Source organism: Zootoca vivipara, chromosome 17, assembly GCF_963506605.1.
Source record: "Zootoca vivipara chromosome 17, rZooViv1.1, whole genome shotgun sequence".
Classification (NCBI taxonomy): domain Eukaryota; kingdom Metazoa; phylum Chordata; class Lepidosauria; order Squamata; family Lacertidae; genus Zootoca; species Zootoca vivipara.
The window spans coordinates 18,034,424-18,061,724 of NC_083292.1; the positions used below are offsets into that span (position 1 = coordinate 18,034,424).

The 27,301-nt window shown below is 47.6% G+C and overlaps 1 protein-coding gene across 1 annotated transcript; it reads right to left on the reverse strand.

The window, feature by feature from the left end:
* Window positions 1-9,405: 9,405 nt before the first annotated feature.
* Window positions 9,406-11,380, reverse strand: LOC118075924 (apelin receptor-like). Its single transcript, XM_035098335.2, has one exon. The coding sequence runs from the start codon at window positions 11,305-11,307 to the stop codon at window positions 10,087-10,089; it is 1,221 nt and encodes a 406-aa protein (XP_034954226.2). The 5' UTR covers window positions 11,308-11,380; the 3' UTR covers window positions 9,406-10,086.
* Window positions 11,381-27,301: the final 15,921 nt, after the last annotated feature.

Genomic DNA, 27,301 nt, shown 5'->3' on the forward strand with positions numbered 1-27,301 from the left:
AGATGCAGCTCAAAGGAGACAAGAGAGGCATGCAGGTGTTTCATAGGGCAGGATTCCCAGGGAGGCAACGTCAGAGGCCTGTTCAGTGCTCTCTTCTTGACATACAAGGGAATGCCTGAACGTCTCAATAAACAACATTTGTTTTCTTTCACATAGGTATGAATGAATTTTAAAATGTTTTACCAAAAAAAGGGGGTGGGTCTGTGGTGGCCAATGGAATGCACGGCGATAACCACATCTTGATGTGGCTTTGCAACATCATAAGTTGTGCAGTATAGTTAGTTCCATAATGTCGTAATTCTCAGCGTGATGTCGGGATGGTGAGAGGAATGGGGGCGTTTTTGGAGGAAGATGAATGCAGCAGAAAGGAAAAGGTGCTGCATGCGACAAGAGACAGGGCAGAATGGGATACGATGCCAGCACCAGGGATGGCTCTAGGGGTAGTCTGGGTGGCGCGAGGCGGCAGGGCCACGCGGAAACCGTGCTGCGGACTGTGCCCACCCACCCACCAACCGCGGCAAGAAATGGAGCGGGGCAGGGGCGCCGGAGCGATCTCCACACCACTGCCAGGGCGCCCGGCGTGCTTGAGACGGCCCTGGCCAGCACCGCCCACGATTTGGTTGCACACAAGCAGACAGGCAGGTGGGAACTGGCAGGTGGGGTAGCATCCTATTCAGCCCAATGGACCGACCTCCACTGCTGAATTTACCCCTCCAACACACAAAATCCCTTCACTTAACTTAGGAAAGTTCATGCCGGGGAGAAAGGTGTCTTCCCTGACATGCTAGCTTTCAGTGTGCAGGACGTGACCCGCCCACAGTCTGAAAGAGTGCAGCCCATACAGGTTTTCCTGTGGGCAGAGGACAAGTTGCCCCCCCCCCGAGCCTTGTGTCTACTATAATCTCATTTGGTCAAAGGCCTGGAAACAATGCCTTATGAGGAACGGCTTAGGGAGCTGGGTATGTTTAGCCTGGAGAAGAGAAGGTGAAGGGGTGATATGATAGCCATGTTCAAATATATAAAAGGATGTCATATAGAGGAGGCAGAAAGGTTGTTTTCTGCTGCTCCAGAGAAGCGGACACGGAGCAATGGATTCAAACTACAAGAAAGAAGATTCCACCTAAACATTAGGAAGAACTTCCTGACAGTAAGAGCTGTTCGGCAGTGGAATTTGCTGCCAACGAGTGTGGTGGAGTCTCCTTCTTTGGAGGTCTTTAAGCAGAGGCTTGACAGCCATATGTCAAGAATGCTTTGATGGTGTTTCCTGCTTGGCAGGGGGTTGGACTGGAGGGCCCTTGTGGTCTCTTCCAACTCTATGATTCTATGATTCATACACCCCGAGTCTCAAAAGCTTTGTGGGTTTGGAGGGAGCTGGCTGTCCCACCAGTTTCAACACTCCCCTTCTCAGCCTGCTGCTAACCAGGCCTTAGCACACACCCCTTACCCTGCTGCAATTCCCCTCTCATTTAGAACCCATTTGCTCCCTTTGGCAGGAGTGAAAGTGTTGACACCAAACTTCCCCTTCTTCCTGCAAGCTTGCAAATGCGCATTTTGTTCCTTGATCAAGAGCATCTGGAGCTGACTGGTCCATCTAACCCAGTGCTGTCTTCTCTGACTGGCAGCTGCTCTGCAAAGTATTGGGCAGGGGTATATTTTCCTTATCTCCAAAAGAAAGGGCAAAGCTCAGTGGCAGAGCATCAGGCAGATGGTCTTAGGTGCAACCCCTGAGGGCATCTCCAGGTAAGGCTGAGGTGGGAGGGGAAGACTCCTGCCTGAAACCCAGAGATCTGCTGCTAGTCAGTGTTGACAGTATTGAGGCAGATGGATCAATCACTTGATCTGTTACAATAGGTTTCCTTTGTAACAACTTCAAGGGGGCTAGCCTGCTGTAATAAAATCATAAAAGAATATTCTGGCACCTCTAAGCGGAGGTCCCAATAGGCTGTAGCTTCACATACACATACAGTGCTTTTTCTGGGGGAATGCAGGGCTACGCATACTCCTAAACATTTTGTGAATCTTGGTACAGTACTTTTGTCCATTTACTGCATTTTCCCCGATTTGAACTAAAATGGTGATTTTCTTGATTCAAAATGAGAGTTCCCCTGAACTTTTTTTTTAAAGAAAAAAAGCACTGCACACATGCAGTTGCTTTGAAACAACGCCAGATTTTGCCTACCTGGTGCCCTCCTGATACAGCTCCCATCAGCCCCAGCCATTGCAGCCATACGATGCTGGGGCTGATGGAAGTTACAGTCTAAAACATCTGGAGGGCACCAGGTTGGCAAAGGTTGCTGTCATGTTTGCACTCTTAAAAATACATAAAGGTAAAAGGTAAAGGACCCCTGGATGGTTAAGTCCAATCAAAGGCAACCATGGGGTTGTGGCACTCATCTCGCTTTCAGGCCAAGGGAGCCAGTGTTTGTCCACAGACAGCTTTCCGGGTAGTGTGGCCAGCAGGACTAAACCGCTTGCGGTTCGAGGACCCACCCCCCTGCGATAAATAAAGACACAGTGACACATGGTATTAGAGTTAATGGGTAGAATAAGGCCACAACTTTATTGGTTAGAGCAAGTGAGAGGTATTGGCTTAGGCATTGGACTCGCTAGCAAGCGTGACTCCACCCCGCTCAGCGGGGGGTCATATCAGGTTAACACCCCAAGGAAGGAGCCTGTTGATGCAAATACAACTGATAGCTCACCCTGGTGTCACCGGGGGTCGTGCCATGGCCCTAGCCACCAGCAGGGCGTAGGACGGGATCCACGACCGCCAGATCCCTTAAGGGGATACCCCTATGAGAGGAGGGTTGGATGATGGCCACAACCAGTCCTCGAACACACAAGACAACTCCATATTCCAATGCCTACCGCCAAATACCGAAGAAGTTGTGACGAATTGCTATGAGGTAGGTGAAAAAACCAAGAGGCCGGTGCCAATTAGCCAATTGGATAAAAAACTCCTATCAGGCCCCTTGGGCAACCAAGGCGACCAACCGAAGTCCATAGCAAGGTCAAAGCGAACACCCTAAGGGAAGACCTAAAGGGAGGGTGGGCGGGGAGATCCGACGAGGAGCAGCGCAAAAAGGGGGCGAGCTGGGGTCTGCAGCACTCTTTTAAAACAGGTAGCCCTGCCCACAGCTGGCCCTATTGGCCCAGCCAGGGCCCTGAGCACGGCAGGTAAAGGTGGAGAAGGGGGCCGAACACGCCCCCCTGCTCGGAGCGTAGAGCGGGTCCCGCCCGCAAATTCCCCCCTCTCTGAAGAGGAGGGATCTTCTGGTGCAATGGGACACCGTGACGGAAACCAGTGTGCATGGAAATGCCCTACAGTGGGACCTATTTATCTACTTGCACTGGCGTGCTTTCGAACTGCTAGGTTGGCAGGAGCTGGGAAAGCAACGGGAGCTCACCTTGAAGCTCAGTGGTTTAGACCACAGTGCCACCTGTGTCCCTGTTAAAATACATACAGTGCTGCTTATGCAAAAGCAATACAAATAAAGACAAATTGTGACCAGTTAGAGCTGAGACATTAGGGCTGTTTGGGGGGGGAGTGGGAGGTGACCTGACAAATGGGCAGAGGTGGGTGTGGAAGGGATGCTCTGATCTTAGGTAGCAAAGGTGTTAATAGGCACTGGAGGGGTGCTTGGGAGTGAGAATCTAAGATCAATGGCTTGAATTATCCTCCCCTATGCCTCCTCAATGAGTAAAGAAAACAGGGCAGGGAGGGCAAACATAAGGCACAGGAGGAAGGAAAAGCTTGTCTTCATCCCCTCCCCACCTCCCCACAGGAGTGCAGGGAGGAAGGGTTTGGAGCTGATGGGGAAACACGGTGCAGGTTTTCTATAATTACAGACAGGGTAGATCAGCCTTCCCCAACTTGGTGCCCTTCGAGTGTTTTGGACTACTGTTCCAATCAGCCCCTTGAAAAGGGCATGCAGCAAGCAGGAGGGAGGGTATATACTGCACCACTTGCAAACACGGTGTAAGGGAAAGAGAACCAGCCACATCAAATCTTGTCTCTTTCACACATGCGCAGCTGTTCAGAGCTGGGAGTCTAAAAAAACACCTGTAGGTTTGGGGAAGGTGCTCTCTATAGAACTAGCCAAGGTGCACAAGCAGCCACTTCACGAAGCGGGATTTTACAAGGAGCGGGGAGAGAGTGATTTCCAGAGGTGCCCCCCAGCATCCCTCGCCCTGTCATAAGAACGCTAAGGCCAGATTATTTGATTGTGCAGAGTTGCAGCAAATAGTATTCCGTCCCATGCAGGTTTCATCCTTGAAAACTTCCCTTTCCACTTGGAAGGCCGTAGCCTTTGTTAGACAGCCAAATTTGCCTGTGGCCAAATGTTTGCTCTCCATGCATGCTGCTAACTGCAGCATAGGAATGCAGGAAGCTGACATATTATGAGATGTAGCTCAGTACTGCCTACACTGACTGGCAGTAGCACCCCAGGATTTCAGACAGGGAGTCCCTTCCAGCCCAACCTGGAGAATTGAACCTGCAACCTTCTGCATGCAAGGCAGATGCTGCTGCACTGAACCAAGACCCTCCCTAAGCTGACATAAATTGAAACTCATCCTCAGTCCACCTAGCTCAGTATTGTCTGCACTGACCGGCAGTGACTCTCCAAGGTTTCAGGCAGGGCATCCCTTTCAGCTCTACCCGGAGGTGCCAGGGATCAGACCTCCGAACCTTCTGCATGCCAAACTCTACCATAGAGCTATGATGGTGGCAAGATGTGTGCAAGATGGGGGGGGGGGGCAGAGAAGAGATAAGGAAAACAATTGTCAGAGATATGTCAGTGTGAAATAAGACTTTGAAATGGTGTCCGGGGATGCCTGATGGAGACCTTTGCATATGGATCTAGAAGTTTGGGATGGGTTGTGTGGGGTAGGAAATTGTCCTTTAGCAGCTGAGGCCCCCACAAAATACAGGGATATTATGCCACACCATTTATCAGGGTGGATTTGATTTAAATCACTAATCAGTAAGACTTGATTTAAAAATCATTTAATATTTCTTTACAGAAAGACATTCTTGCGGTTATAATCAGCATCTGGTATAACCAGATGAAAGTTTCATTTTGGAATAATAAATTTTTTAGAATAGTTTTTACAGTTATATCAAAAATTCCTGATTTGATTATACTATTAGAAATACATAGACAGATGATTGTGAAATTATTGTGAGGTTTAATAAGTTAACTTTATATGTGGACAACTTTTCTGCTGTACTTTATTGGAAGGAGAAAAATAACCACTTCCTTAATAACAATTTAAACTATTTATTTAACTTAAACAGTAACATTATAGCATATGTATCCATGTTTGTTAACTCATGTGGTTAAACAATTTTTTAAAAAAAACTTAGACTGGGTTGTACCACACATGAAAAACTTAAAACAAATCCTTATTTCCTGATGAATAGCCTTTGGACTATAATGTAATTTAATAGAAAACTATCTTTAGAAATATTTTCCCTCCAAGGGCATTTTATTTTAAAAAATCCAATTTAAATAAATTTTAAAAATCCAATTTAAATTTTAAAATATCTGATTTTTTTATTAAAAAAGAAATCATTTATTTTTATCCACCCTGCCCTTTATGGAGCCAAGCCCTTGTTCTAATCGTAGATCCTGAGTCAAATTAAATCCTGCAGCTGAAAACCCCAGCAGAGTACTCCAGGTGTAGAGCTGGGCAAATCTTGTCAATGACACTTTCTCTCATCTGCCCAATTTCCTTATATTAAATTCAGTTCTCTGCATTTCTGCATCAGTTTGAGATTCAATGAGAATTTGTCTGCATTTTAGTGTGAATTTCTCTTAATACATGTGTTTACACAAAGCAACTTCTCCAAATATAATTCACCTTTGCGAGCTATTTTCACCGCTATGTGCACACTTTATCTTATCAAATGCATTTTTGCACACATTACCAGACTGTAGAATTGCAGTGGAAAATTTGGAGCAGGGCAGGTTTCAAAGGACGGTTGCGTTTTGGTACTTATTTTGTGCCATAGCTGCCAAGTTTTCCCTTTTCTTGCGAGGAAGCCTATTCAGCATAAAGGAAAATCCCTTTAAAAAAGGGATAACTTGGCAGCTATGTTTTGTGCTGGAAAGTGTGGGTTAGATAGATTCAGCTTTAAATGTGAATTGAATCAAACTGATCCCTCCCCCATCCCTACCTGGTTCTATCTTGGATGGTAGTTCCTTAGTCTGGGTAGGCACACTCCTGCCTCCACTTCCCAGAGTTTTCTTAGCCCTAGATTGGCTAAGATGTGACACGGCCCCCAAATCCCTGGGGAAGAGGCTCCCTTCACACCTTCTCAGAGACAGCAGGCTTTGGACTGATTTGCAGAGAGCAATTGGTAAGCTGTTAACAAAACAGATTGTGTTCAATTTACAGGCTTTGAAAAGGGTGCAGGCAGCCTTCCCTTCCCTTAGTCTTTCTTCACCTCTTGCACAACACCTGAAACCGTGACATTCTTTTCATTAAAGATCTACTAGCTTGGGGATGAGGCATTAATGGTCCTAGAGATGCTATTACACTCCCAGCAGACAGCATGGCCAATTATTAGGGCTGATGGGAGCCAGAGAGCACCAGCTCCCCCCCCCACATCCACACTAGAATCAAAGGTGGAGAGCCTTTGACCCAGGGGCCAAATCTGCCCCCCTGGCCTCTCTATTTACCGCTTGGGACTCTGCCCAGGCCACACCCTTCACTGGCCCTGCCTCACACCCTCCTTTAGTGTTTTTGCCTGGCTGGAATGGGTCCTTGAAGTCTGATCATGCCTCTTGCTTACCAGGGTGGGGAAAATATCATTTTAAGGTAAAATTTACGTTTGATGCTGCACCCACTTTTGCCTCTGTCTCCACCCTTCCCCCCCAACAGCACATGTTTCCTAGAAAGGAATGTGCCTCTTGGTCTGAAAAATATTCCCCACCAAATATACACAGAGTCTAGGGCTTGCTGATCAGAAGGTCAGTGGTTCGAATCCTTGCAACGGGTCCCAGCTCCTGCCCACCTAGCACTTTGATAGCACATCAAAGTGCAAGTAGAAAAATAGGGACCTCTCCGGCGGGAAGGTAAACGGCGTTTCCGTGCGCTGCTCTGGTTCGCCAGAAGCAGCTTTGTCATGCTGGCCACATGACCCGGAAGCTGTCTGCGGACAAATGCTGGCTCCCTTGGCTTATAGAGCGAGATGAGCGCCGCAACCCCAGAGTTGGACACGACTGGACCTGATGGTCAGGGGCCCCTTTACCTTTACCTTTATATATTTATTACATTTATATGCCACTCTTTTCCTCCCAGGAGCTGAAGATGGCAATCATGGATCTCCTCTGCATTTCATCCTCACAACAACCCTGTGAGGTAGGTTAGGCTGAGAGACCCATGATCATCCAGAGAACTTTGTGGCTGAGTGTGGATTTGAACCCTGGTCTCCCAGGTCCTAGTCCAACACTCTAACCACTACACCACATTGTGTGCTTGCTTTTCTTTAAATCAGGTGGCTAACCTGTGACTCTTCAGATGCTCCAGGACTTCAGCTCACACCATCCCTGACCATCATCCCTTAGCCTGCAGGAGCTAAGATGGTGTCAAATACTGCCCAGTCACCATGAGGTCTAGAAACTTGTTTTTTTTAAGAGGTGAAAGTAAGAAACTGAAGGGCAATTGAGACATGGCAGGGGGTAATTTATTTTGTTTATATATTTAAACAAGCCATGTGGTGGGTGCGCTGACAGCCAGAGAGCTCATGATTCTGGTGGGATTTTTAACCTCTCCCCTGCTGCCATTTCCCAAATTTGATAAGTAGTTCCCTCCTGATTGTTCAGTCTTGAGCCCACCACTGCTCTCTTGGCCAGTGTCTTATAGTAGCAGATGCAGATGGCAACCTCCAAACAGATGGACTGGTGTTTGTCCATTAATCACCACCTATTGTTCCAGTTGCTTTGTTCCCCTCCCCTCCTCCTACCCTTTCTTGGATTCTGGTATACCATTTGAGGATGGGGGAGAAATTTCACCAAGGGAAGAGGCTGTTGCAACCAGTGCTTATTATCTGTGAAGCGGGGGAGTACTCGATCTCATGTAAACACCCTGCAATGAAAAAAAAAGCTGGTTCAGCTGGCTGACTGTAAACATATAAAGTTGCCTTGTACCAAGTCAGACCACCGGGTCCACTTAGTCTACTATTGTCTGCACTGACTGGCAGCAGCTCTCCAGGATTTAAGACTGGGGACATACCGGTACCTGGTCACACCTGGAGATGCTGTGGATTGAACTGGGGACATTCTATATGCAAAGCAAGTGCTCTACACATTGTGCTGTGGTCTCCTTCCTGTAAAAATAATGTAAGATTCTAGTCCTCATTGTTCAGAATAAAAGACTGAAATAAATAGGAACATGGGCAGCTGCCTTGTGCAGAGTCAGATAATACTCATTGACTAGCAGCAGCACTTCACTATTCCAGGCAGGGAGTTTATCCTAGCCCTACCGGAGATTCCACTGGGGATCTGCTGGAACCTTCTGCATGCAAAGCAAATGCTCTATCACTGAACTACATACCTTTCCAGAAATGCACTCTGCACATGTTCAAAGGCATTACAGTGATTACTACCACAAAGAGAGCATGTGCAACATAATAGTGACTGCATCTGACAAAACCATAAAAATCACTGGGTGGTCGTGGGTGAGTCACTATCTCTCTGAGACTAACCTACCTTGCAGGGTTGTTGTGAGAAGGAAAAGCGGAAGGGGGGAATCATGTACATTATCATGAGCTCCTAGGAGGAAAGATGGGGTATAGATGTTCCATAAAACTCAGAGCACAAAGTGGCTCCCCGTACCCTCAGCCCAGCCCGCAACATCAACTGAGCTCACATTCCTCAAGGGTTTTTCACTGCCCCTAGCTCATACCTTCCCAGTTTTCTTGTTTTTTAAAAAAGTTTTAATCAGATGCGGAGGGCTCTGAATTTGACCAAAGCAGGATCGCTAGGGAGGGAGGGGTTTTATTGGGAGACAGACAGACATACAGACAGACAGACAGACAGACACACACACACACACACACACACACACAGAGAGAGAGAGAGAGAGAGAGAGAGAGAGAGAGAGAGAGAGAGAGAGAGAGAGAGAGAGAGAGAGAGAGAGAGAGAACGCCCAGCAAGGACCAAGAGACTAGCTCATTTATTTGTTTTTAAATTGTTTTGTTTTGTTTTCCTTTTGTATTTTGCATTTTGAGGTTGTGAACTGCCCTGTGATCTTTGGTACGCAAGGGCGATATACAAATTTAATAAATAATATTAATAGTATTTTGAAGTCTCTCTGTAATCAAAGGGACACATAGCACGCTTGAAAATTCAGGTTTTCGTTTGAAAAATCCCCTAAAGCGCAAAGCTACCGTATCTGGATTGAAATATTTCCTTTTCACTTAGCCTGAAATGGGTTTGGGTTGCTGGTGTGTGTATGTTTTAATGACCTCCCACACCAGCACCTTTCTCTGAACATCAGCCCTCAGAGTATCTCTTTCGGTCCGACAAACTCTCGCTCACTCATTCCTTGTCAAGCGCTGCTCAGTCACTCTCAGTCACTACGCGCGCGTTTTTAGGCAAGAAGGAGGGAAAAAAAGAACCAGGTTGGGGTTTTTTCCTGAGGAAACAACAACAAAAAGTATTTATTGATTACAAAGGTCAGAAGGGGAGTTACCCGCCCGCCAGAGGGACCTGCCCATTCTCGGGAGTCGGGTCTTGGCGGTGATGAAGAACGGTCCGACCTACTTGGATAGCACCAAAGCGCCAGTGTCCGGCATCGAAGAAGCGGGGGAGGAAGAAAGAGAAAGCGAGGGGGAATGGGTCACACGGCAGTGTCCTGAATCGCCCCAGCCCGTCGGGCGATGCGATGCCCAAGTGCTATCGCTGGAGCTGTCGGAAGTCCCAGGTTGCGCGCAGGCGCCTCGTTCAAAAGCGCGCTTCTCGCTTTGCTGCCTGCCAGCTCGTGGAGCTGAAAGCCACCCTCGCTGCTGCAAGCAGGCGGGACTGGAGAGTTGGGAGGAGCAGTCTCAGCGGCTGTCTCTCCTCGTCGCCTCTTTCTTCACACCTTGGTGCCCAAGGAGGGCAACTCGGACTTCTGGGTCTGCCCGCTGAGGGTGGAGGAGACGGAGCCGGCCTGGGCGCGCAGGGCCCGGCGTAGGCCGAGCAAGAGGAGACACTGGGCGCGGAAGCGGCTGTCGAAGAAGGCGTAGAGGAAAGGGTTGAGACAGCTGTTGATGTAAGCCAGGCAGGTGGCGTAGGGGTGCAGGCGAGGGATGAGTTCGAGCCACGAGCAGGGCAGGTGCAGCACCCCCACCCAGGAGAGCACGTAGAGGTTCTTGAGCAGGTGGAAAGGGAACCAGCAGGCGGCGAAGACGGCTACCAGGGTGACGATGATGCGCAGCAGGCGGCGGCGCTGGCGGCCCTCCTCCTTGCGCACGTGCTGCTGGAAGTGGCGGCTGACGGTGGCGCCGATGCAGCAGTAGCAGAGCGTCATGAGCAGCAGCGGCAGCACGAAGCCCAGCGCCGTCGTGGAAAGGCTCAGCGCCGCCATCCAGTATTCTTTTTCCCGCGGGCTGGACGCCACGCTGCTGAAATCCATGTCGCATTCGACGGCGGCGGTAGCTGTAGCTGCAGCAGCGGCAGCGGCCGAGGCGTTGCCGTCGGTCTGGTGGGGTGGAAGGCGCGTACGCGTGTTGCGCAGCAAGAGCGCGGGCAGCGCCAAGAGCCCGGCCAACAGCCAGACGGCGACCAGCGAGAGCAGCGTGGAGGTGCGCGGGCGCGCCGAGGCGGGCCTCCCGACGGAGCGCGGTAGGGCGTGCACGATGGCCAGGTAGCGCTCGAAGCTGAGGCAGCCCAGACAGAAGGCGGACGCGAACATGTTGAGCAGCACCAGGTAGCTGCTCAGCTTGCACAGCGCCGAGCCGAACGGCCAGTGGAAGCGCAGCGCCGTGTAGGCGGCCCAGAGGGGCAGCGTCACCACGAAAGCAAGGTCTGCGAGCGCCAGGTTGCCGATGTACGTGTCCGCCGAGCGCCGCTTCGCCGGCGGACCGCGCCACACGGTGAAGATCACCAGGCCGTTCCCCGACAGGCCCAGAACGAAGACCAGCATGTAGAGGACGGGCAGCAGCGAGAAGGAGACCTCCCAGTCCGTCTCAGCCTCTTCCCAGGCGCACTGCAGCTCCAGGAAGCTGCCGTTCCAGGCCCCCGACGGCTCCTCCTCATACTCGTAGTACTGGTCCCCCGCCAGCGGGTAATCGAGAGGCTGCTGGTGGCGCTCCATGGCGCAGGCAGCCCACCGGCCCGACGACAGGCGCGAAGGGTCTCGTCTTCAGACGGCTGGCACCAGCGGCTTTCTCCTCCGACAGCTGCCCTCTGGCTAGGGGAAGCTATTAAAGAGCGGCAGGGTGGGTGGGCGTAGGAGGAGGAGGAGGCGGTGGCTTGAGGAGACGCCGCCCTCTCGCTGCGTGCCCGCTGGAATAGAGCCAGCCCCTCCCGTCGGGGTTTGAGCGAGTAGTGGGTAGACCGAGCCAGTCTGGGATTTTGCGATGAGTTTTTGCTTGCCTTCTTCGTCAGTGACAGCCAGCACATCAGCCCCAGCGAAAGGATTTGCTATAATGGACGGCAGCCGTCCATCAGAGCCTCTTCTCCCAGGTGACAGGTCCTTTATAGGGGAGAATGCCCCTATCCATCTTGCCTCTCTCACCGTTGCAGGAAGCTGCCTTACAGTGAATCAGGCAGATTGGTCTATCTATCTAGTATTTTGTAAGCCATGACTGGCGTTGGGTTTCAGGTGAGGAGTCTTCTATGCAAGGCAGGTGTTCTGACCCTGAGCTACAGCTTCCCTAAAAATGAAGCAAGATCCCACAGGCACCACAGGATTAAAGGCTGGTTTAAATAAGAACCTAGGAAACTGCCTTTGAACAAGTCAAACTGCGTCCATCAAGCTCAGTATTGTTGGCACTGTCTGGCAGTAGCTATCCAACAGCGAGTCTCTCTCCCAGCGCTACTTAGAGATCTGAGGGACTCAGTATAAGGCAGCCCCCCCCATCCTCCTATGGCAATTAATGGGACAAACCTCCCTTTCCAGCTGCTTTGAAATAGGTGCACACTCTTGGACACAGTTCACATTCATTTGAGCAAGGAAGCCTTCCTGGATCCTGACCCTTGTCCATTGGTGAAGAGAGAGGAGGGGGGGTCTGCTCGGGGAGGTTTATACATTGGGCAACAAAGTGTGCATCTGGGCACTGAATTGCCTCGTTGCCATTGCTGCCCCCTCCCCCTTCCCAAAAGAAAGAAGACGATTCAGCGTCGGAATAAGAGAAGCTGCTGTTTCGTTTTCCCTGGCCTTCATGTGGGAATATTCCAGACCGGATGCTTTGCCAGGGTGCTCAGAGGCTCCTGCTTCCCATGAGAACAACCGCCAGAGATTGCAAACCCTTCTCTTTCTCTCTCATTTGCAAAGGTAGCATTACTAATTCTTTTCATCAGCATCATAAGGATGTGCTCACAGCTATGCGCAGCTGTGGGCTTCAGAATCGTGTGCAGGCACATGGCCACACCAGAGGGGAGTGTTGGGGGTGCTCCTCCCCAGTGCCCATTGCTATGCTCATCACCCCAGATGGATAGGGTGACAGGGAGGGAGGGGGGTGTCTTTGCAATCCTATCCAGATGTTGCTCTCTCTTTTGACAGAGAGTCAGCAACTTCCCAAACTCACAATAAGGGTCTGTTTGCACCATTCCAGTTTGCATTTTGAGCTACATGGGGATACAGGAAGCTGCTTTATACTGAGTCGGACAACTGGTCCATCTAGCTCTGTACCTTCTACACAGACTGGCAGCAGGCTCTCCAGGGTTTCAGGCAGGGGACATTCCCAATTTATACTCCGCCCCCACTCCCATGAATTCCCAAGCAGCAAACAGATACCCAATTTAAAAACAAAGTGGGGGGGGGAAAGAATCTGAAACAGATGTAAACCTTCTAAAAACAGGTTAAAATTAAAAGCAATTGCTGTTAAAAGCATCCTTCTAGCCAATGATCTTGAGGTATTCTTCAGCTACCAAATGCACTTGGATAAACAGCAATGCTTTCAAGTTCTTCCTGAGAATGGAGGCAGGCACATCGCACTAGAGAGGGCTTCTGAGCAGTTTACAAGTGCAAAACCCATTCTAAAAATCAATTAAACCAGTTACAACAGCACTTAAAAATTGTTGTTGTTACAGTTTATTTACATACTGCTTTCCGGCCAAAAAGCCCCCAAAGCAGTGAATAGCATATGAAAACATCAGCAGATACGCCCCCCCCAAAAAAAATACTAAAGAAAATGAAATGGTACAAAATGGCTATAGAGACGTCTACCCCCAATCTTTCAATGGGTACTGGGGGCAGAGGAAAGGAATGGCCAGGGAGGAGGGTCACTGTCCTCTTTTTCCCTCTGGGGTCTTAATGAGCTGAGAGAAATCCCAACTTGTTTACCCTTCCTTTTCCTGGTACAGTATTTTTCCAAGGCTTGCCAAGTTGAATTCCCCTGAAAGGATGAGGCTGATAGAGTGAGTGATTGTTGAAGCCATAATAGCAGAGATTCTTTCTGCTTTCTAGCCTCTGCCATCCTGGGGCTGCACGGTCCACCCCAAGTCAGCCAGGGTGTGGGCAGATTTCAGGCTTACGGGATTTACTTTATTGTTATTTTATACTTAGACACCCAAGATCCACCAACTGCAGCCTGGTGCATTTTTTAAAATAATAATAATAATTTATTATTTGTACCCCACCCATCTGGCTGAGTCTCCCCAGCCACTCTGGGCGGCTCCCAAACGAGTATTAAAACAGTACAGCATTAAATATTAAAAGCTTCCCTAAACAGGGCTGCCTTTAGATGTCTTTTAAAAATAGGATAGCTGCTTATTTCATTGACATTTGATGGAAGGGCGTTCCGAGAAGGCCCTCTGTCTGGTTCCATTCTTCAGAATGGAAGAATTAGCCTATAACGTACAGTACAGTCAGAAATGGAGAATTGATGGGAGGGCCATTGAACAAGTTTATAGATTTCAATACTTGGGAGTTTTGTTGCAATACAACCTTGGGTGGAAGGCCCATTTAGTTTACGTTACAAACAGAGCCAAAGCTATCTCATTTGTGATTTTGCGGTTCTTTTTCTCTGATGGGGCCCTCCACATTCCATCAGCGTCAAAAGTGTTTAAGGCCAAGGTGATTGTGACAATTGCTTATGCTATCTCAATTTGGGGGACTTTTGTTAATTTATCTTATTTGGAGGTTATTAAAAATCAATTTTAAAGAAGGTTATTGAAATTACCCAACTGTGTAAGTAATACAGCGATATGTATGGAACTCAACACTGTATCCCTAGAAAGCACCCTTTGGAAGCACATACTCTGCCACTGGTTATCACTCTGGCACAATCTCCCAAACCTGTATTTGATACAGTGTATGTGGAGGGATGATTTTCATAGCCCATGGGAAAAAACACTACAACTGAAAATTATGGCTATGGGAATCTGCCCATCTAAATTATTGGAGCAGGATATAGTTTCAGCCAAAAGAACAGTAATCCATAAACTAGAGGAGATGGACTTGCAGCAGAAAATGGTACTGGGTAATGGTACTTGTTCACCTCTAAATCTTGGTCTATTACCTCCTGTAGAATTGATGACATTCTGATCAACCTACCCAGCAAATAAACAGAGGGTGACGTTTTATGTTGTAAAATTTTACTGTATGTTATTTTACTATTTTACTTTTTATCTATTCTTAACCTTTGTGTAAACCCCAGACGGAAGTCACAATTATTTGTATGTAGTTCTGGGAAATGTGTTTTATGTGATGGGCCAATGGCCGTAATAAATATCATTCATTCATTCATTCATTCATTCATTCATTCAATGTACAGTCAGAATGAAAGAATTCTGAGCACAGGAGTTTGTTTTGAATTCTGGAACTTGGGCAGAGAGCACACAACCCTTCCACAGAAAACCTGTTTCTGGTTAACAGAAAAAGAAGATCCCTGGAGATGGATCAGCCCAAAGGGGCTTAGATCTGCATCTTGTTCTCACAGTGGCTAACCAGGTGCCTGCAAGCAGGACCTGAGCACTAGAACCACCACCCCACCACCTGTGGCTTCCAGCAACTGGCATTCAGAGGCCTACAGGCTCACAACAGTGGCCAGGTTAGCTGGCACCTATTGCTACCTGCCTCCTTCCGCCAGTGGCACAATGGGTCAGTGCACCTGGCTGTTAACCAGAAGGTTGGCGGTTTGAGCCCACCTGGAACAGCTGTGGGCAGAATTCCTGCATTTCAGGGGGTTGGACTAGATGACCCTGGGAATTCCTTCCAGCTTTATGATTCTGTGAAGTTGTCTAATTGTCGTTACCCTAAGCTTTCTGCATTGCAGCAACATAATGTAGGCCCGGGGGGGGGGGCGGGAAGCGGTGGTCATTTTGCTGCTGCTATCCTTAAATAGCTGAGAGACAGGTCTGCTTGCTGGAGATCTTGCCAGGCAGTAGATCATCCAGCCCAGATCGGCTTCTGCCCACCATAGGATGCAAGGTGTGAAAAAGATGGAGTGCAATTCCACTCATTGCCAAGAGGGACACAGCTCTTCTGTTTCTCACGGGCTGCCTTGGTGAGTGAGATCATTGTGCATCAGCCTTTGGACCTGTGTTGAGGCTGTACCAATTCACACTGCGGGGCGGGAGGCTAAATTAGAGAGGAAAACCCTGTACTGTACGTAGGGAAAACTTGCATGCTCAACCCTAAATTTCTCCCTGATGTGCCGGTTATTCTGATGGTGCTGAAAACTGGGGGCCCATTTATTCTCCCGGCCTTGTTTTTCCTGTCTGTAAAATGGGAATAACCATGAGTTTCCAGAGCAGGTTTTGGTGAGTTCAAAGCAAAGACTTTGCATTTTATTTTTGTACAAAGGAGCAAGCAATCGGCGGTGGGGGTGGGGGGTGGGGAACACACCTACCTAACTTGGAGACAGACAGTCAAGTCCTGTAACCACCGCAGTGATCCAGAGGAGGAATATCCACCGGGAGGACTGCAGAGAGATGATAAGGCCATGGTGCATCTTCAGCTGCACATCTGGACGCATTCATCTGCCCCAGCTGCAACACGTCTCTCCTGTATTGGTCTCTACTGCCACAGCAGGCGCTGCAACCTTCTAAGAGTTTGACTTCACCCCAAAAGCACACTCATCCATTGCCTCCCGAAGTGTTACAGCCACGACACGCATTTATACTTCCAGATGTCAATATGGTCGGGAGGGGGGCACTTATGTCCTATCAGCTTAATGCTCCTTGCGCCTCCTGCTTTATAACAGGGCTAGGGGTCCGGATCAAGCCCGGGAGCCAGGTTGTTTTCTCACCTGCCCACTGTAGGCCAAATTTGATCACCTGACACCTCAGGTAATTGTGGCCCCTTATTGTGCAGCTTGAGGGCCTCCCAAGCCGAAAAACTGAATGAATCTATTTTATGATACGTGAGTCAGGAAGCTGCTTTGAGGCCTCATCCAGGCTCGAACGGTGGGCTGTGAACTGAACAAATGGATGCTATCCTGCCAGGATTCCATATGGGCATTCCGATTCATCCAGTGAACTCTGGCCCATTCTTGCTGTTGCCTTGAGGTTGCCATAGGAACAAAGTAGGCTGCCTTGGTCCTGCTGCAGGGGTGTATAGGATAATAGGGGAGGGAGAAGTTCCTCAAGTGTTCCCGAAGCTACGAACATGAGTCTGACCAAACTGCGGGAGGCAGTGGAAGACAGGAGTGCCTGGCATGCTCTGGTCCATGGGGTCATAAACAACAACAGTTCCTCTAGTGGGGGACACATTGTGCTCCTTCTGGGGTAAAGGTAAAGGGGCCCCTGACCATTAGGTCCAGTCGTGTCCGACTCTGGGGTTGCGGCGCTCATCTCGCTCTATAGGCCGAGGGAGCCGGCGTTTGTCCGCAGACAGCTTCCGGGTCATGTGGCCAGCATGACAAAGCTGCTTCTGGCGAACCAGAGCAGCACACGGAAACGCCGTTGACCTTCCCGCCGGAGCGGTGCCTATTTATCTACTTGCACTTTGATGTGCTTTCGAAGTGCTAGGTGGGCAGGAGCTGGGACCGAGCAATGGGAGCTCACGCCGTCACAGGGATTCGAACCGCCGACCTTCTGATCAATTTGTCCATTTTTGGTCCTCGCCTTACACTCAGCTCTCACCTGTGGCTCCCAGAAGCTATCCACGTGCGACAGTGTCCATATACCCTGGGAATGGCTTTCACCAGGTGAGGGTAGCCGATGGGTCTCAAAAAACCTCAGTGAGTTGGTGACTTCCCCTGAGTGCAAAGACATGCTCTGGCAGATGAGACCAGTTGTGGGTCCAATGATCAAGAAGATCATTTCTGTCCATGCTGAAGAGGGAAGTGAAGGGCAGATAGGATTCATCACCATGGGGAGGTAGCCCATGTAGGAGAAGGAAAACTCTGATCCTAAACCTCCACTGCCTTGTGGGATATCTTCAGGAGAAGAAAAAGCTAAGGAGTAAACCCTACTCATACAGAATGGAGTCCCAAAGTTGAGTGACGCCTTGCACTGGGGCATATTGAATTTCCCATCTTTAAAAATCCTGATTTGAGGGGTGTTAAAAAGTTGTGGTATGATTAGGTAATTTGAAATATATTTTGGTTACTTGTAAAAATTTAGGTGTTGCTTGGTAAATATCTATGTGAAAAGTTCCTACTTCTTAACATTTTTTTTAAAAAATCCTGTCATTTAAAGGTATAGGTTATTCCCCAATTTTCATGAAAACAGATGTTGATAAGTGCCTAAAATGGATTACAAGATACAGTGGTACCTTGCAAGAGGAAAATAATTTGTTCTGCAAGTTGCTTTGTATAGCAAAAAATTCATCTTGTGAAGCATGGTTTGAAATTTTCTTGGTTTACCCGGTCTACCCATTTAGTTAATGTGTTCCTATTCATCTTGTGAAGCACGGTCATAGGAAACTTCGTCTTGTGAGACGCCTCGTGCAACGCAAAACGCTTTCATCTTGTGAGTTTTTTGTTGCATGAGGCATTCGTCTTGTGGGGTACCACTGTATTGTAGTTCTCTTATATATGTATTGTAGTTATCTGTACTATTAATATTAATATTATACAACAGTATGTGATATCTTTTTGCTTTCTACCACCAGTCCACCCACTGAGGTCATTGGGGTTTCAAAGCCGAAATGCTCTGACAAGTAGATTTATCCGAGATAGACAGAATGGGGTGACATAAGGACATCTAACCAGCCCTAGCAATTGTCTTCTGTGTTGCATTGGAGACTGGGGTCTGGAGTCTTGCTTGAATATGTTACAGAGCATCTCTGGTACCAGAACAATTGTGTGGTCATCAAAGGAGCTGGGATCCTCACCCACCAACATCATTTTATTATACTATACTATATTCTATATATATATACCGGTACTATATTCAGCAGAGAATTGTGTCCCTTTGTTGCTCACTCCCACCCTTTGCAAACAGAATTTTATTCCCATGAAGGAGAAAAGCATGTTTTCTTTGAAGAATAGCTATTATGATAAACACGATAATGAAGTCTATGCAAAGGACTGGATAAACTACTTGGAGGTGTTAAAAATACACTGTAAAGTAGAGCTACCAAAGTTCAGTCGAGTGACGGTCTTTCCTTATTGGATAAATTGGGGATGCAAAAACAGCATTCTGATAGTGTAGGATTCAGGCTGTTGGACAGGCACCCAATCTTAAGAGAAGGATTGTCACATTTTAAGAAAGACAAGATTTTAGTTCCTTCAATGGTAGCATGGATAATAAGCATTATGGTAACCCTTCTATCACAGTGATGGAAGGATGGAAATACTATATATTCTCCTGCTTCAGAACCATTAAATGAACAGAAGTCTTGACCTGCATGGAATATGGTTTCTCTAAGTCTGACACCATCTTTGTGAGGATCAAGAGCAGGCCTGTAGATTCTACAGGAATCAAATTTTAACAGTGTACACTTCTTTTGAAGAGCATGGTCCAAGGGGCTTTTGCCAGTGGCTCTCCTGCTCAGATGTGGGCCCTCAGCAGATACATGATCATGTGACACCAGCCCTTGAAGTTGTTCATTTATTATTCTTTTTTCCTTTTTACTATAATAGGACGTTATAAGATAAAGTAATGATATGTTGTTACAGCTGGAAACAAAATTTATTTATATTTTCGCTTGTATAAAATGATTAAAAACTTTAACTTCGCTTCAAAATGCAAGTTTTTGGCTTTTTAAAGTGTATTTCAAACAGATCTAAATTTACCAAGCTAATCATCAACCAATCATAAAAATAATTGCAGATTTGGAGTTCCTCATGTGCAATAACATATTTTTAGAATTTTGCAAATTCGCAAAAAAAAAATGTCCTTAAATGACACACCCTAGCCTTGCACACCTATCTCCTACAGCCAAGTTGGTGCCAAACATATTGCTCTGCTTTCCTTTGGACCACATCAGCGAGGCCAAGAGGGGGGTCTTGTCATCTGGGCAGCCTAGGACCTCCATACACACTGCCCAGGCTTGCGCCCCGGGGAGGTCACCTTGGTGCTGCTAACACAGTGGTTTGACTTCACCCCCAGAAGTGCACTCTATTGTCTCTTGAGATGGATGCCAACAATGTTCTCCAGGATTGCAGGCAGGAATCATTCTCCTACCTGGAGATGCTGCCGTGAATTGAACCTGAGACCTTCTGCACGCAAAGCAAGGGCTCTACCACTCAGCTGCGCACACAGAGACACCATAGGAAGCTGCCTTTTCATTCATTCATTCATTCATTCATTCATTCATTCATTCATTCATTCAGCCTTTATTGGCATAATTTAGACAATAAGATCATAAAGGAGAAAGAAAGAAAGAAAAAAATCTATAAAACACTGGTAGTATCAAACTGGTAGTAACCACCATTAAATAAAATTAAGAAAATTTAAATTTGACTTTACAAATCTCAGCTAAATATCCTGAAACAATCTCAGTAATTTCAGAAGCTGTGTTATACTGGCTGTGGTTGTCCATGATTTCCGATTGGGAAACTGTTCTATCTCTAGCTGGAGATGCTGCTGGGGCTTGAACCCAGGGCCTCCTGCATGCAGAGCAGATGCTGTGCCAATGAGCTACTGCCCTTCCCAAACTCTGGGGAATTTTCACAGCCAACTTTGTAACTATCCCATTTATTCCTGCTGCTTTCACAGCAGCCGAACTTGCACATCATCCAGCTTCTCTCCAGGGAGGAAAAAAGGCTTGGGTTTTCTCCCTTCTGCAGATCAAGCTGCAATCCATGTCCCAAGAAAATGCAAACACACACTCTTGGCAGGCCAGAGATGCTTCAGCCTAGCATTTGACCGGGGCAGCATAACCGGGCACAAAACAGAGGAGGCTGTATTGTTCTTGTTGATAAACAGTGGGTCGGTCGCCCATTGGATCTGAGGCCAGGGAAGGTGGGCAGCCCCGGGGTCTCCTCCCAGACAATTCCTGGAAGGGCTGGTTTGTTTAAAGAAGATAAACAGATGGGCTTTCTGCCACTGAGGCCATCCCACCGAGGTCGTGAGTTCCTCGGATGTTAGGGTGAGCCATTAAAGACAAGGAAAGATGCTGCTTTCACTGCCCAGGACTGGCCTCACACCATCTGAGAGTTCAAGCAAAACAAGAACCCCAGGGGGTTCATCCTGCTTCTCATCCAAAATCCTTCCTTTGGAGCTGAGCCAGGAATGGGGAACGTTTTTTTGAGCAACCTTCCAGTGAAGGGCAGGGTTGAGGCCAAAGGGGGCAGAGCGGCGAGTGTAAATTTCACCTGTGTGTGGCAGGCTGGTTTCTACACAATGTAGGGGATGCGGGTGGCACCGTGGTGTAAACCACCGAGCCTCTTGGGCTTGCCAATTGGAAGGTTGGCGGATTGAATCCCCGCGATGATGAAATGAACTCCCATTGCTCTGTCCCAGCTCCTGTCAACCTAGCAGTTCGAAAGCACGCCAGTGCAAGTAAATAAATACTGTAGGTACCGCTGCGGCGGGAAGGTAAACAGCATTTCCATGCACTCTGGTTTCTGCCACAGTGTCCCGTTGCACCAGAAGCGGTTTAGTCATGCTGGTCACATGACCCGAAGTCTGTCTGTGGACAAACGCCGGCTCCCTTGGCCTATAGAGCGAGATGAGCGCTGCAACCCCATAGTCGCCTTTGACTGGACTTAGCCATCCAGGGCTCCTTTACCTTTTTACCTTTACCTCTACACAATGTCACCCACACCAATCTCCAGCCTCCATCCAGACAAGAAGGAATCATGATCAGAGTTCAAAGACTTTCCCCAGCAAGCAAAAACAATCGGGAGGCACAGCAGAACCAGTGAGGGACACGGTCTGGGCAAAGTTGTGAGAGCCAGAGAGAAAAGATTAAAGGGCCATATTTAGCCCAAAGTTCTGCCCCTGAACTGTGACATACAGGATATGTCTTATTCCTTCTTGGTAGAATCACTGCAAACACCTTTGATACCATTAAGATGGCCCCCCCCTGTATTTCATTACGTGGGTGTTATGTTCCAAAGTACGAACATTTAAGTGAAATTGCGTATATGTGAAACACTGTTGATAAAGCCTGAAAACACCCAATTTCACCAATTTTTGTGGGGGTTTTTACGTTTCTGGGTCGGTTCCAGGTTTGGTGCAGTCATGCACATATTGAACATGTGTAAATCAGGAGGTTGGCTGTATATGGAAATTTTACTGATGTTTTCACTTTCCCTGTAATATCCCCACCTCAGGAAAATGTACCAGTTTGTACAAATATGGACTGTAGATCTGAATTCTGTTAGGATCTCCTACCCTCGAGTAGGACCCTGGCAGAGACACATGCCCGACTGGCATGTTCTCTCCCTCCTGGTCAATCATTTGGGAGCTTCAAAAGCTTTCTTCAGCGCAAACAACACAGCGACTGATGCCAAGAAACATCAGCACGCTTAGGGATCTGCAGAGTTTGTGCAGTTGCGTAACAGAACTCAGCAACTCAGCATTTTGGCTAATCAACTTTTATTTACATATAAACACACACATGGAGACATGCAACATGGCTCCCTCTCTCTCTCGCATCAGGCAGCAAAGAGAAAAAAACAATGGACAATAGTTCCACTTTAGGAAACACAGTAGCTGTTGCAACAGGGTGCTCCCCCACATGCAGGAGAGAGGAGGACCCAGAACAATGGTGTGCCTGCCCTTAAGTAGAATTTTCAAATTGCCCACCCTCAAACTCCAGACCACCCCCAGAAACATCATACATACATCACAGAAGGGGTGTAGCCCAAGACCACCACCCCAGATACATCATACCTACATCACAGAAAAGGCGGTCTACAACAGAAATCTGAGTGCGTTGTTTATCTCCTGTCTGGCAAGTTACCTGTTTGCATTATCTGATTTTTGGCCACTGTTTTGTTATTATAACTACTTAATTTTGTTGTTATAACTACTTAATTCCTGAATCTATGTCACAGGTCACAGGCTCACACCCTGTTCATATCTTGAATGCACCCTTTTATATTATTATTATTATTTATAATACTTTATTAAACAAATATTGATTTATACAGTTATTGCATCAAACTGACTAAATAAAAATAAAATAATTAACATACCGTTGACTTCCCGTCATCATCCCCTGTGTGTCTACTTTAGTTTTCCAATGTACAGACCTTACTCATCATATTCTTATTTTTTCTTTTGTACATATTATTTCTAATCATACCCATTTATCTAGATCTTATTACAAACCAATCATCAGTCCATAACTGCCAAGAAGAGTCATAGCTGCCAAGTTATCCCTTTTTTAAAGGGATTTTCCATTATGCTGAATAGGCTTCCTAACGAGAAAAGGGAAAACTTGGCAGCTATGAGAAGAGTCCATCATTGCTATCGCTTTCTTGTAAATAGTTCTTAAATTTTTTCCATTTTTCAGTAAATCGTTGTTTTGAGGTTCCCCTTAGATTTTCAGTTAACTGAGCCATTTCCAAAAATTGTAGCAGCTTTACCTGCCACTCTCCTATTGAGGGGTTTTTGTCCCCTTTCCAATTGGCGGCTATCAACAATCGATAGTCTTGAATGCGCCCTTAAGACAGGATTTGGATTTGTGAGGAAAGAGACAATGGGGAGGTTTCCCACTTTGACCTTGCAGAGAAATATTTGAGGTCAATTTGTGCAGGACCTAATGTGTGAGGTTTCAGACATGTGGTTTATATATACAGTTATGAACATTTATTTTTTAAAATATATAACCTTAAAATTCTTATTACAATGGCTATCTTCTCCTTCCACTGCCAGAGGCCTCTCTGCACATCCATATCTGAAGATCACACGTGTGGAAAGCTACTGTTGTGCTCAGGTCCTGCTTGTGGGCTTTCTGAGGCAACTGGCTGGCCACCAGGAGGAGAACAGGATGCTGGACTAAATGGGTCTTTGGCCTGATCCAGCAGGCTCTTTGTATATTCGATAGCCATAAAAGGACACATTGTTAGCAATTAATTAATTGTGCAAAAGCCTGGAAGTCGCAGTCCGTTCCCACACCCTACCGTTTCCGTTACGATAGGGCTGGACGGAAGGCACTTGGCAACATGACTGCCGGACCTGATGAGCTTTTTGTCAGGATACATATCACTGTGTTGACTGACGCATTTGCTGCTGGTGCTCCCAGAAGCAACATGATGGGCGGTGGTTCCTTCCCTAAGAAATAGCATTTGGAAGCGTGTGTGCACACACCCACCCACTTCACTTTTTAACATCCAGGATATTTATTTGTTTTATTATTTATTTGTTCAGTTTATATCCGGTTCTTCCTCCCAGAGAATACCAGGGCGGCAAACACATCACACACTTTTCAGTACATTTCCCCCTCACTTTCCTAACTGCAAAAAGCGGTTGTGTTAAAGTGGATTTGTTGTGCTAGGGAAACAGAGTGCTTTAAAGGTAAAGGTAAAGGGACCCCTGACCATTAGGTCCAGTCGTGACCGACTCTGGGGTTGCGCGCTCATCTCGCATTATTGGCCGAGGGAGCCGGCGTATAGCTTCCAGGTTATGTGGCCAGCATGACAAAGCCGCTTCTGGCAAACCAGAGCAGCACATGGAAACGCCGTATACCTTTCCGCTGTAGCGGTTCCTATTTATCTACTTGCTTTTTGACATGCTTTCGAACTGCTAGGTTGGCAGGAGCTGGGACCAAGCAACGGGAGCTCACCCCGTCACAGGGATTCGAACCGCCGACTTTCTGATCAGCAAGCCCTAGGCTCAGTGGTTTAACCACAGCACCACCTGGGTCCCTTTAACCCACTTTAATTGCCTCAGCATCAGTTTCTAGCACCTTCTTGACTCCCTCCTGCAAAATATCATCTGCCTGGAGGGGATCTCAGGCTGTGCTTTTCTTCCAAGGTTGCAGCACACAGTATTCTGCCCATTGTAAGAATGTATGATAGTCATTTTCAAATATCTGCAGGGCTGTCCCATAGAAGATGGAGCAAGCTTTTTTTCTGGTTTGGGGAGGACCCAAACCAATGGATTCAAATGACAAGAAATGAGATCCTGGCCAAACCTTAGGAAGAACTTTCTGGTGGTAAGCACTGTCTAAGGGTGGAATGGACTCCCTCAGAAGATGGTGGATTCTTCTTCATTGAAGGTTTTTAAGTAGAGGATGGATGGCCATCTGTCAGGGATTCAGCAATTTCTATATTAAGGCTCTGGCAAGTGGTTTCTGGCAGGCGGACTGGATCTGCGAGGGGTGTGTGTGTGTGAGAGAATCCTGTTTACAGCATCAACTTATTGTTAACAAGATTACTGTCTTGTTATTTAGTGGGGATGTGCCGGACCCAAGCACAACAGCACTCTCCCCTCTTGCTGTTTCCAGCAACTGGTACTCAGAAGCAGTATTGCCTCCAACTGTCCAATGCAACCTTGCCCATTGGATATAAAAAGGTAAAGGGACCCCTGACCATTAGGTCCAGTCGTGACCGACTCTGGGGTTGCGCGCTCATCTTGCATTATTGGCCGAGGGAGCCGGCGTATAGCTTCCAGGTCATGTGGCCAGCATGACAAAGCCACTTCTGGCGAACCAGAGCAGCCCACGGAAATGCCGTTTACCTTCCCGCTGTAGCGGTTCCTATTTATCTACTTGCATTTTGACGTGCTTTCGAACTGCTAGGCTGGCAGGAGCTGGGACCAAGCAACGGGAGCTCACCCCGTCACAGGGATTCGAACCGCCGACCTTCTGATCAGCAATCCCTAGGCTCAGTGGTTTAACCACAGCACCACCTGGATCCCTGCCCATTGGATATACAATCTAATTTAAACTTAAAAGCTTTGCATTTTTGTTTATATATAGATGCCAGCTTAAAACCATTGTTGTCTCAGCAAGACTGATGCCTGGAGGTTTTTCAGCAGAGGTCGGATGGCCACATGTCTTGGATGCTTTTATCTGAGATTCCTGCATTTCAGGGGGTTGGACTAGATGACCATTGGGTGGGTCTGTCCCAACTCTATGGTTCTATGATTTTATAGAGTACCGATACTTGGTAGATCAGATCATTGTGATGTTCTGTTTGACATAATTCCACAAAGGGTCTTCATTTAAATCTAAGACAGGGGAAGGGCCTCAATCTGGTTCCCCTGAATGCCTTACCTTTTGACCACCGCAAGGATGGCCTGCTTAAACATCTTTCCCCATTGACTGCCATCTCCTTCATTTTGTTTGAAGGACCCTCCTTTTCTAAGGAGTCACCTGCCCTCCAGCAGGTAGCAATCAGAATGATAGCAATCTCCATCACTATCCAGGTGTGAAACCTTTCCTGCCTCTTCCCCCTGGGCACTTTTTGTTTTGTTTTCGAAGCATATAATCTCTGGCAAATACCTGCATGCCAATGACTTCCCCATCCTCCTTTTCAAGAAGGGCCTCCTGGTCTTAATTGATGCCTAGCTGAAGAAGGGAAGGCAGTAATTTCGCCAACATTCATTTCCTAGGCAGAAAGTACCGTCCCTTAAGGGCAGAGCTGAGGAGCCATCCGGGAGGGTTACCTGCCGAAGGGGGCGATAGAATGAATAGCAGGTGCCTCCAAAAATGCAGCAGAATCTATCGCAAGAGCCAGTTGTTTTGAATCTAGACCTGGGCATGTCTGTTATTGATTCTTAGTGGTTTGCACCATTTGGAAACTTAATTCCAGTATCTCTTAGTGTGCTTTTATTTTAGAAATTCAGCACCAGGCAGCAGCATTATTAGGTAAGGTAAAGGGGCCCCTGACCATCAGGTCCAGTCGTGTCCGACTCTGGGGTTGCGGCGCTCATCTCGCTCTATAGGCCGAGGGAGCCAGCGTTTGTCTGCAGACAGCTTCCGGGTCATGTGGCCAGCATGACAAAGCTGCTTCTGGCAAACCAGAGCAGCGCATGGAAACGCCGTTTACCTTCCCGCTGGAGGGGTACCTATTTATCTACTTGCACTTTGATGTGCTTTCGAACTGCTAGGTGGGCAGGAGCTGGGACCGAGCAACGGGAGCTCACCCCGTTGCAGGGATTCGAACCGCCGACCTTCTGATCAGCAAGCCCTAGACTGTGTATATTTGGTGGGGAATATTTTTCAGACCAAGAGGCACATTCCTTTCTAGGAAACATGTGCTGTTGGGGAGAAGGGTGGAGACAGAGGCAAAAGTAGGTGCAGCATCAAACGTAAATTTGAGCTCACCCCGTTGCAGGGATTCGAACCGCTGACCTTCTGATCAGCAAGCCCTAGACTCTGTGGTTTAACCCACAGCGCCACCTGGGTTATTAGGAGCATCCAAAAGGTCCCAGAGTCGTCGCTAAGCTTTTGAGTGTTTCAGAAGCCTTCTTCATCCTGCTGCATGTCCTGAAGTTCTGGAGAACTTTGCTCACTGTTTTGAGAAGATCAGTAGAGCCTTCCTGCTGTATCAGGCCCAAGGCTCATCTAGTCCAGCTCGTAAGGACAACAACCCTCATTAAGAACCCTGATCGATCAAGATAATGGCCCATCTAAACCAGCTTCTGGTTCTTTTCTGAGCAGCCCACAAGCAGGACACAAGCACCGTAGCCACTCTCCCTACTTGTGATTCCCAGGAACTGGTATTCCAGAAGCATATTACCTCCAACAGCAGAGGGAGAACAGACATCATGGCTAGTAGTCATTGACAGCCTCCATTCGTCTCTAAAATCCTCTTTTAAAGCCATCTGAGTTGGCGCCATTTTGGTTGCTC

What these genes read in the sequence shown, in the direction of transcription:
- LOC118075924 (XM_035098335.2), bottom strand. Translation starts at nt 11,307, where the DNA reads ATGGAGCGCCACCAGCAGCCTCTCGATTACCCGCTGGCGGGGGACCAG.